This window comes from Sinohyriopsis cumingii, chromosome 12 (assembly GCF_028554795.1).
Source record: "Sinohyriopsis cumingii isolate HCF-2022 chromosome 12, ASM2855479v2, whole genome shotgun sequence".
Lineage (NCBI taxonomy): Eukaryota > Metazoa > Mollusca > Bivalvia > Unionida > Unionidae > Sinohyriopsis > Sinohyriopsis cumingii.
In genome coordinates, this window is record NC_142972.1 from 12,278,220 (window position 1) to 12,290,427 (window position 12,208).

General features: G+C 31.7%; 1 protein-coding gene across 4 annotated transcripts in view; it reads left to right on the forward strand.

The window, feature by feature from the left end:
* The window catches only part of LOC149786011 (E3 ubiquitin-protein ligase rnf213-alpha-like), a 353,460-nt gene extending 342,515 nt beyond the window's left edge, over positions 1 to 10,945 (forward strand). For all 4 annotated transcript variants that reach the window (XM_089976308.1, XM_089976310.1, XM_089976309.1 and 1 more), the window contains exons 88-92: positions 1,086 to 1,160; positions 2,604 to 2,795; positions 5,037 to 5,126; positions 5,684 to 5,883; positions 6,189 to 10,945. In XM_089976308.1, coding sequence (XP_089832434.1) covers positions 1,086 to 1,160; positions 2,604 to 2,795; positions 5,037 to 5,126; positions 5,684 to 5,883; positions 6,189 to 6,351 — 720 coding nt within the window. In that variant the 3' untranslated portion in view covers positions 6,352 to 10,945. The remainder of the gene's footprint in view (positions 1 to 1,085; positions 1,161 to 2,603; positions 2,796 to 5,036; positions 5,127 to 5,683; positions 5,884 to 6,188) is intronic.
* The last annotated feature ends 1,263 nt before the right edge of the window (positions 10,946 to 12,208 follow it).

The following is a 12,208-nucleotide window of genomic DNA, read 5'->3' on the forward strand; positions in this document are numbered from 1 at the left end:
GCTTGTTATAAGAAACCTGACAAATATTATGGTCATCATCTGAAGAGAAGCATCTTGACAAATCATTTTGCTCCTCACATTTTATTGTTGGAGTTATTGCCCACTTTGTTTTGTAGCTTAATGTTGTGTATGGATTGGCATAAAAATTGGTAAATAGCACGGCCATGACCTATAAGTATGCATATAAAAATAAATCACTGTGCTCCCACAATTTCTTCAAACTTAATGCCCCTTTTTGTTAAATGTAGTTGAATGCAGGATGCACAACTAGTCAAACAATTAGTTTTGCATTTTTTAATGGATCCCTATGAAACTTGGTACATATTAGGGTTATCATCTAAGAATGCACATTTTGATAAATCTTATGCTTGAAAGAGTTGCTGCCCTTTTTGGCATACAGCTGGATGCAATCTCTGATGGAATTTTGACAGAATTATGTCAGTGCAGCTACTGTTGCAGTTTTTAGTTGATTGTTGTTAACCTAGCCACATATTGAGGCCATCATTAAAATATGTACATGTTGACAAATCATTGTACTCATTCTGTTTTCACTAGCGTTATGAGCTTGTTTTATTATAGATTCATATCCATAGGGATGGGATGCAGGAGGATTGTGGGGTTTATTTACCTAGGCAAATTGCTCACCATTCCCCTAGATTGAATGGAAGTGTTTAAACACTGACAGCAGGGGTGGGAGGATACTGATACATGCATATGTATCCTCTCTCCAGGATAAGTATGACATGCATGATTTAGATCACTGGATTTGGAAGTAAATTTTATGTATGGCAATATGAAAAATACCCAGACCCATTAACAGCATTTGCCTTAAAAATGAATCCAAAATAACAGTTTTCTTGCATTGTCGATGAGTGCACATGGAAGAATTCTAACAAAAATTAAAGACAAAATACTTCTAATCTTGCAAAATATCTTGACAGACATTACAGACTAGTGCGTGAAAAATATCACTTGAATGCCAGTGATTAAGTATTACTATTGAGTTCCATTCTAACAGGAAATGATCAGCAACTTAATTTTCATAAGGAAAATGTCAATAACTTTAAAAAAATGCTTCTTTTCAGATTGAGGAAATGGTTTACAGAGCTGATTATACAAATGCTGCCACATTTAGAAAGTTGGATGAGAAAATACCTCAGGTTAGTTTTGACTTGATGCAACAAAGATGTTGACCACTTTGGCTGAGAGTTATTTTATTGTCCAGCCCTGGTTCACATCCTAGAATATATCTTTCAGTTCATAGTAGTCATTGTGTAAATTATTTGAAAAATCTTGAACATTGTTTTATAATTGCAGACATATATATAATGGCAATTTAATCAGCAACAAAGTCGACTACAAAGCGTATATATATATACATCATAATAATCTTTTATTGTGTTCAGTTCTTTCATTTAAGGTTATTGGAGCAGTTCTCTCTTTGGTTGGGAAAAGGTGGGGGTGGGGGCGGTGTAAAGCAGGGAAATTTAAGTCAGCTTATCTTTCCTGGCATATTGAAGTAAAATGGCTATTTCATCTGATCCTCACATTGACCCTGAAGTATATTATTGAAATGAAAATTCATGGTAGACCTATCTCAGATATTTTATTGCTCAATTTACAGCTCATACAACATGACTCTGGCATGCAAATTGTAATTTATGGTATCACCAAAAATAAACCATGGTAATTATGGTAACAAATAAATTTTAAACAAAATCATTTTGCACATTAATAAAAAAAAATATTTTCTAGATATATGAATAGAACAAGAGTAAAAACTTATAATATTTTAAATGTTTTCTTATCACAACCTTAATTTGAATAAAGTAAATTGGACTGGAACATACTTTATTTCTTTTCTCAAGATCAAACTTTTCATAAATGTTTTTATTTTTAAGATACCGTTTCACTAAAAAGAAGAATTTTGAATGACTTTTTCGTGTGGTTTTTAGTTGACACCTGGCCATAGACTAAGTGATATTAAGGTATAGACCTGCATTGGTAGTGCATCCAACACGAATTTATTGTTATCATTCTGAATGCCATGTTTCTGATCTCATTTTTATCGAACTTGGAATGTCAGCTTATTTCATCAAGATTTTAAATGATTACATTGAATGAGCAAGAGCTGTGCATGATAATAAGGTGATAATGGACTAAACTTCTTACCACTCTGGAGATCTCAGATGAGTTCAGTAATGAGCAAGATCCATGCAGCTAATGAGGTGATATTGCATCTAACTGGATGAACTTGTCAAGTATGCCTTTATTATTTGAATTTATTTTTTATCAGGAAAATACCTAAAACTGGCATAATATAAAGTTTTGTGTGACAGCTACTCTGGGATGTGTTCTTGCAATATAAGCCTGCTTAGTGAAATAGTAAACTTTTATGTAAGTCAGGTGAGCAATAGCAGGTCCACTTTTAATTTTTTTACTCTGGTATGGAAAGATATGATAATGTACATAATTTAACATTTTAATAATATTCTTGTTCTTACTTAGATCATCATGTGCATAGGAAAAATGCAGTAATCAGATAAATCACAGAAACCAAGTGTCAAATGAAAAATAATTATATTATTTTCCCATTGTCACAGGTATATTTAAGTAGTGGAGCCAAACATAAAATAAGTGAGGAGTTCCACAGCTTGCCTGACCTCTGTCAGGCTCTGGATAACCTTGACATTGCTATCAGCTTCCTGAAATCCATTGGTGGTAATCCTGAAAGTGACCTTGACAAGTTCATGGTGGAGACATTGAAGATGGAGCAATCACTGCACAATGCTTCAGTAATTTACCACTATACATACCAGTATTTATATCTCTACTCTCTGCCCCAAGTCTGTCCAAGTGTTTTAGACATTGGTTTTCTGATGTCCACATGTCTGTCCAATTAGACATCAGCTGTTCATCCATCTGTCCCACTTTCTTTTTAGCAAAACTTTTTAAGCCAAACCAGAACAAATTTGATATTTACATAAATTGATTGGGCTCAAAGACTGGGTTAGGTTCTGGTGCTTGTGACCTTAATTTTAGATGAAGCAATATTAAAAGGCATGTAGTTAAATAAAAGGTATTGCTATGGTAGCCTAGGAGACTAGTTAGGATTTTTCCTGGACCATCATAAAAACATTCTGTGTTATAGAAAGACATTTGATATATTAGCTTGACTACAGTTCAAATATAGTGATTCCAACAAATACAGGTGATGGTAAATGTTGTTTTAATTGCTTTCATTTTAATGTCATTTATAATGAAGAGATAGAATTACATTTGTGCCACTGTGCTCATTATTATGCCATAGCTTGCACCATGTGCTGTGACTCACACACAGCTCACTTACATGCATTTACAAGATTTTCATTTCATGCCAATTTCCATTTATGCCATAAATTCAGGGACACATCCATGGCATAAATCTAGCATCACCTGTAGGTCCAAAGAAAATTAAATCCTTGATGAATTGTACTCCAGGTAAACAATCACCTGTGTTTATTATTACAAGATTTTAAGTCTATCAGTATAAACAGAAAAAAGCAAAAGAAGATTAACACATTATCTTTCATTTCAAATTTAGTAATGATCTGAAAATTAAGTTTATTTGATAGTGACCAATTACACATTCCCTAAGGAAACTTAAAGAGTTATTTTCCCTTCTCAGTAGGTCAGAGATCACCATTGAAGAAAACAATCTATGTTTAGAAGCAATTTCAAAGAATGCAAACTAAAATAAGCAGAATTTTGATGTATGTTTTGTCAAAGTTAATTTCAGATTTTTCAGTTGCATTTAAATGATTAATGTATTATTTTTATGGCAACCTTTGACTTGATGCTAATGGTTGTAACTCTAATGTCACCTCAGAGAATGTGTTGTTTGGGGTATTGTAGGCTACCAACCCATTAAGAAAAAAGAAAACAGTTGACAAAGTTGGTTTTACAGGGTACTAGATGTCATATTTACAGATCATTATTTGTCTTTAACACTAAATTAAATTTTCCCATAAACTTGAAAGTAATGTCTTGGACACATGAAAGATTATAAATTCATATTATTATGGATCACACTTGTGAATTTTTATTTTGAAAGGTTGATGTAGACATTTTAATAATATCTCTACTATTTGTATAATGTGAGAAAGCTTGCCAGTAGCTTCTCGTGGGTCGGTGGTTCTTTCCTGGGGTTTTCCTGGGTTCTTCCTCCACCATTAATACTGTCCGCCATGTATAGCCTATTGTGTGCTGAAAAATGGCGTTAAACCCTACAACAACAACAACAACTATTTTTATACTGCCATCCTGTCTCTGTTGTTGAATCATGTTGAGGGCACTTATGATGGTTGAACAAGTGTGTTTTGGGTAAACAAGTGTTAAATGTAAATAAGTATATATGATGGGTAAACAGCTGTGTGATGGCTAAAAGTATATGATGGGTAAATAAGTATATATGATGGGTAAACAAGTGTATGTTGAGTAAACAGGTGTACAGTGCATAAACAGATATATGATGGCTAAAGAATTGTATGATGGGTGAACAAATATATCTTGGGCAAACACGAGTATGACATGGTAAAACAAGTGCATGATGGGTAAACAAGTATATATGATGGATAAGAAAGTTTATGATGAGAAAACAAATGTATCATATGTAAACAGTTGTATGTTGGGTAAACAAATATATGATGGGTAAACAAGTGTATGACAGGTAAACAAGTGTAATTTGGATAATTAAGTATATATGATGGATGAACAAATGTATGATGGGTAAATGAGCATATGTTGGGTAAACAAGTATATATGATGGAAAAACAAATGTATATGAATTATGATAGGTAAACAAGTGTATGATGGTTAAATGAGTATATATGATAGGTAAACAAGTTGATGATGGGTAAACAATTATATGTTGAGTAAGAAAGTATATATGATCGGTAAGTAAGAATATCTGATGGATAAACAAGTGTATGTTGGGTTACAACAAATGTGTAATGTGTTGATTATTTACATACATTACCATCTGCTTCTTATTTCAGGCCAAACTATACTGTCAGTATAGACATGTCAAGTCATTGTGGTTACTACTTTCCCTGGAGAAGACAAAGATTCTTGCTAAACACAAAGAGGTAACACTGGAAGAAAATTAAGACATGAGATACCCCTTTAGATCCATATGAGAGTCTTTAGGCCCATATGAGATAGTCTTTATTCCTATATAAGATAGCAGTCTTGGGCCTATATAAGATACCCATTTAGGTCTAAACATTTTTCTTGATGGATATCAACAATGATTAAATACAGAGAAATATGAATCAATGGAAGGATGTATGCATACATTCATACATACAGTTGTTGAAAAATATATAAAGCTACAGATAAAATTGCCAAGCTTTGTTTCTGTATACATGATCAGATATTGTTTTTAGAAATTATAATAAACTAGTCAACCCTTCAGCAGTTTTTTAGGTCATAAATTTCTCTTAAGAGATTTGATGACTGTGATAATGATTAAGATAATAATGGTGATGACAATAATTGTATTTGTTAGAAAGAGGATCAGTTAATTGTTTAGGAAATGTAATATATATACTTAAAGTACAAATATAATTGTGGTCATAATACAAATATATTTGTACTTCTTGTTGTGCCCTATTTTAGATCTGTTCATTATTAACTGTTGCAGATGATATTTGATGGGATTCCTGAGGATTTCCACCAACCCCTGACACCAGAACTCTGGAAGGCTCTCAAACAGTACCTCCAACATCTGCCTCTTAAATGTCTCAACCCTCTCTTGGAATTGATGTTTGAGTGTATTGTCCTGGTCATCTCTGTCCCTCAGAATCCAGATGATGAGGATTATGTGGATTCTAAAGAGAAGAAGTAAAATATTTCCCTTTCTCTCTTGTTAAATTAATTGACCCTAAGGGTGCACCACCCCTAATAAGTACTCTATATTAATAGTCATAATATCAAGATTTACTAAATGTTGATTAGGTACACATTCACAAGAAACAGTAGTTGTAGAAGGTCAGCATTACAGACTTGCAAATAAAACTGACTCAAATTACCTTTGCACCAAATAACCTACTTGTGTTGCTGTGCTGTAAAACACAAAAAAATTCTTAAAGTAACTCAGAACCAAGGCTTTTGAACTTATCTTTTAATATTTTTCTTGTTACTTTTAGATTTGGAGATTACCTGCAAGTTCTTCTTTATGACAAAGAGATGGACATTCCCCTTCAGTTAGAAAACTTTCCTCAGGAAGTCTTGTCCAAGTACTGTGTGTCAACTTGGGAGCTGTCCTACAGGATTTTGCAGGACAAAGAAAGATCTGGATACAGAAATTGATAGTGTTTGAATATGAGAACAACATTATATAGCTGTAAAATACATAAACAAGATCTAGAAGTAAAAAAATGTGTAATGAAAAACATGGGCTATGCTATCAGTCAAGGAACTGGATGCAAACATTGTAAATATTGGGACTGAATTTAAGTCTGTCAGACTCCAATAATATTAAATGAAACAATGTTTAACTATGGAATAAAAACTGCTGAGTCAACAACATAAATGTAGATCTGGATGCTAAAATGAACTCTGTGAAAGTCGGACTGTTAGGGAAATTAGAGATGTTTTTATACAGACTCTATGGATGAATGACAACTTAAGTGACAGTCTTCAAAACACATGTAGAAAACTGCCGCCATAATTCCAAAACTTTTTACAGAATTTGCTCTCAGATACAAACATCAGAAGATTTTACTGTAATGTACATGCAGTGATACAATAATTATGAGTAATGGTCAAAATAACGAAGGTAAAAGTATGTTTATTTCCATTTTGTATTGTATGTGTCAGTTTTAAGATATCAATTTGCATTTCATAAAAAAAGAAAATAGCGTTTTTGTTCAAAGTATCAACACCTAGGTTACCCATTTAGGAAGGGATCTTCTGTCCTTTGTTTCTCACCTTCTCTTAATAAAATTGTGAATATGGGATTTTGCCTTTTATAAAATGGAGTTTCAAGCAACTGACATCTCATTCTGACATGTCATTGATGTGGCTTTCCAAGAATCAGTTCATGTATTCATGTATGTAAAATTGGATTATGTTTATTAATTTGCCTAATTAGGAAGGAAAAAATAATCTTGTCTAAATTCTTTTTGATATTTTTGTCCATAACTAATTTAAAAAATGACAGATTAACAAAATTATATTGAATGATCAATGCAAATGTTTATAATGAACATTTCTTTATACATAATAATCAATATTAAACTATATAATGCATATAATTAAGTTCAGGAAATTATCATTAACGTTTGCAAGTTGAATTATGTACCTGTGATATAATATGTTGTGCCAAAATGTGCCTTGTTGTTTGTACGTAAATTAGGAAAAACTGATATGTTAATTTATTAAATTTGCCAGAATTATTGACTTAAATGATAACACAATTTTATGAATCAGTATTTAGCTTAACTTCTGATTTGTTGTTTGTTTATTGTAAAAATTTAGATTTAATGTAAATTAAAATTTCCTCTTTGTTGTCTTTTGTTCCCCCAAATTATAAATTTTCTTGATGTAGGATGAAAAAACATTTCACATAACTTTTTGAATATAATAAATTTCCCAGGCTCTTGTGAATAATGCCAGATCATTCCTGCTCATGAAAATTTGAATTTTTTTCAATGGTTTTGTTGAAATGTGATGTAGGAAAAATATCTTGTCATTTACTTCAAATTTCCACTGAATGTACTAATATGTACATTTACCTTGGATTTTTAATAATTGCTTGGACTAAAACAACCTTTATAGCTATTACAGGTATATATTTTTAGGCCTTTGCCATTGACGTCCATCTGTCTTGTCACTTTATGCTTGTAACAAATTTCATATCCATTTAATAACTTTTAAAGAACTTCATAAGTTAAAAGGTTTTACATCAAGAAAACCTACTGTTAGTAAAGTTTTATTTGACCATTTATCTACAATTACACAGAGTTATTTCCCCTGTTTTGTTTAACAATTAATTATTTAATTTCATCCTGGTGGCATCAATATGATATGGACACATTTCTAGTTTTTGATTTAAAAAAAAGAGATTTTAACAATATTTAAGAAAAGAATCAATAGCTGATAATTCCCAGCAATAAGTGTTACCACAAGATGTTGATTGCTTGGATCTGTTGGGAGACATGAATTTTTTTCTTCTGGATAATTGGTTTTCAATATCACTGGTAATTGTATGTACAAAAAATAATATGCATTAGGGGACAAAATGGACATTTTATTGTATTGCATCTGAGTAATACTTGTTTGCACTTACATTTAAACAGAAATTTTTTGTGTCATAATTATGACATTGTGTACAAAATATTGCACTATATTATTTTCATTCTTGTTAATAAGTATTGTATATCACAAGTAACTTCTCTTGATTTTTTTTCTGTTGAAAAAAGTCCAAATGCAAGAAGTCACTTTACCAATTTTTCATATTAAACTCCTATTTATAAATTCATGTTAATTTTGAGATACTAAATTTGCTTATTTTTAAATTAAATAAAATCCTTTTAAATACTGTGCCTATACCAAATGTTTCCTCATTCTCAATCATAAATGTACAAAATATTAGTTTGGTATGGAGTCTAGTATCTTCGAGTCCAATTATTGGCGAATTAGTCTTAGACTCCCACACTCCAACCCATCACAAAAAGTGAATACAACTTCTATTTTAAATTCTGTAACTTAAGGTCTGTATTATAAAATGTGTTAATCTGTATGCCTGTATCACCCTAGTTTGCATCTAATTTGAAAATTGTTACATGATACAAGTGTTTGAAAGATTTTTCATTAATATTGCACGAAACTGATTAAATTTATATTGACCTTTTTTCCAGATTAGTTACAACATAATTTACAATGTTATAGCTTCATAAATTGGGAGTTTCTTGATGAAAACTTGTATACCATCTTACCATGTAGATGTCATCTTAATTAGTTGGCCTTTTGCTTCAGTATTTTGTACTGTTGTGTTATTTGTTTGATTTATTTTGTTGAATGTTTTCAGCAAGTATTTCATTTAACTTTTTTTGCTGTTTGGAGGGTTGTTCAGTTTTTACCATTTGTGATATCATCTTATGATGCAAACATTTGGTGGCAAATATAAAACCAAATCTTAATATCTGATTTCCATTACCTTAGTACCTGCCCAGGTGTCACTTTTTAATATACAAAATAAGTTCTCAAGTGTTTGCACATATTTTTCTTCTTTTTCTTTTCTTGTTACTTCATTTGTAGAAATGATGCCAAATTGTTTTAGTTTATCAATAAATCAGCAGATATCGCAGAAATTGTTACAACTTGTGATCTTTTTAAATTTGTTTTTAAATGTCTTTAAAAATTTTGTTTTTATTCTACAAGACAGTGACTGGAATGTAACATGCTGAGAATGTACTATTATAAATACTGTATAGTGATTGCTGCACATGTATTTGTTACTGCATTTGTATGGGGAAAATATGAACAAGTTAATCTGTGAGTGGCACTGAACAACATTAAGAGTATTGTTCAGATAACACTAGTCCATAATCTCCCATCCAGATATAACTTATTTATTATGTACATATTTTTTTCAAAATTTAGGAGTCATTCTAAAATTAACCCATTCATCTCCCTATACATTGCATGAAGAAAAAGTGATAATTATCTTTTTACAACAGATGCCTCTTTTCGATGGTAATGCACTTTAAGACATAACAATCAAACATCATCGCTAATGTGATCTGGAATTATTGAAAATTGCAACATTTTACAAACAGTAATTATTTGTAGGCATATGTGTCATTCAGCATGAAGCAGTGCAGTAAGGAAAAACACTGCACAATTCTGAGAATGTTAGATAAATGGAGAAAAATAATGAGTATCAAATAAATCTATTTATCTGCTTCTGGTTTTATGCTGCACATATCTTCATGCTAGTTTTATCACATTTCAATTTTTATGTTTTCTTGATCTTAGTTTTTAAGTTTTGCACAGTAATTTGCCTGTTTTGTCTTGTTAAGATTTCACAATAATTTCCTTTTGTATTACTAGTCTGTTAGGATCATACTTCAGTGAGAACTCTGCAACAGGAATTGATTTCTTATCATAATTTATTTTTTTCCTAAAGGTGATATGCCTTCAAAGAAATGGTATAATTGACAGATAGTTATCATGTAATCAAAGACCTATAATTTTGCTAAGGAAAAATAGCTGTTCCTGTCAAAAGGATGGGTGGAACAAAAGATTGCGGACATTTTTCCAGGGGAGGTAAATCTAGCTGAAAGAGAAAGGTATTCACCAAGTATAACCCATTCCTGCAATAGCGACAGCTAGAGAATCTTGACCTCACTCTGATACAGCTATGGTAGCTATTATCTTTGGCTGTGCTTTCTCTTTTATTGCAAAAGGTAAATGTGAATTCCCTGAGACAATTAGTGTAATAAGAGATATGCCATTTGTGCCCCAACAGGAATTCAACAACTAAACAGTTAGCTTAAACCTAGATTTAAAAAGGCATCTCCTTTACATGTCAACACCAACTCATTTTTTTTGGTTAGCATAAGTATAGATACTTCTATAAATGTACACTGTGTAATTATATTATACAGAATTGCTATTGTTTTTTGGGTTTTTTTTCTCTTTTATGTTTTTTTTTTTGCATCCTTGTTAGATTGACAATTCAGAATCACAATGATTGCCACCAAACAATTAATCTTAATCCAGAGTTAATAAGATACATTACTTGTAAACTTGTATTTTCAAACTGTTAATTAACTGTATTCACTACAGGCTTTGATTAGGCTTCTTTCAATTGTGCTGTATTTGTTGTTGAAACAGATAATTTCTAATTTTTTTGTGTAATCAATAGTATATCACTGAATAAAGCTTAATTTTTGCAGTCATGTGTTCTTTTGATAATACTGATAAAGCAATTTAAAGACAATATTTATGTGCTTGAGTTTTGAAGATAGGACTGGTAACTTACAGTCTCAAGTCCAAATTTTAGAAACTTGAGTTCTGAAGATAGGACTGGTGACTTACAGTCTCAAGTTCAAAGTTTAGACACTTGAGTGTTGAAGACAGGACTGGTAACTTACAGTCTCAAGTCCAAAGATTAGACACTTGAGTTTTGAAGATAGGACTGGTAACTTACAGTCTCAAGTCCAAAGTTTAGACACTTGATTTTTTAAGATAAGACTGGTGACTTACAGTCTCAGTTCCAAAGTTAAGACACTTGAATTTTGAACATAGGACAGTAACAGTCTTGAATCCAAATTTTAGACACTTGAGTTTGAAGATAGGACTGGTAACTTACAGTCTTAAGTCCAAATTTTAGATACTTGATTTTTGAAGATAGGACTGGTGACTTACAGTCTCAAGACCAAATTTTAGACACTTGAGTTTTGAAGATAGGACTAGTGACTTATGTTCTCATGTCCAAAGTTTAGACACTTGAGTTTTGAAGATGGGACTGGTAACTTACAATCTCAGGTCCAAAGTTTAGACACTTGATTTTTGAAGATAGGACTGGTGACTTACAGTCTCAAGTCCAAATTTGAGTTTTGAAGATAGGACTGGTAACTTGCAGTCTCAAGTCCAAATAATAGACACTTGAGTTTTGAAGATAGGACTTGATATCATGAAACTTAGTCTGAAGTCCAAAATCTTGGATACAAGTTCTGTAAATACCCAATGATAGGCTTTGTAAAGTTTAATCCACTGCAAAGACTACTCCAAGCTTTACACAGTATTTTTTAGGTAAGCTCTCAGAGCTGTATAAAACAGAAAAACTAATAATTACCTCCGAGTTCTAATGATGCAATTCAGTTGCTGTAATGATAAGAGTTGGTCAGTGAAACATTAGTTTTCATTGGTCAGTCACACATTAGATTTCAGTGCCATTTGTATGGTTTTTCTGTTGGTTGCAGCATAAATATGGACCACAGTACCATCCTTGGAACTGTGGCATAATTTGTTGACCTTAGTATCATCATTGGAACTGCAGCATAAATATGTGCACCAATCTGATTAAAATCAGACCTACACACTCATACATATAGATACGACAGACACCCATAAAAGTTCATCTTCTGGTGACCTTGGAATTGTGACATAGTCGTATGTTCTTTTGACTGTACTGATACAATAATAGAGACAATAT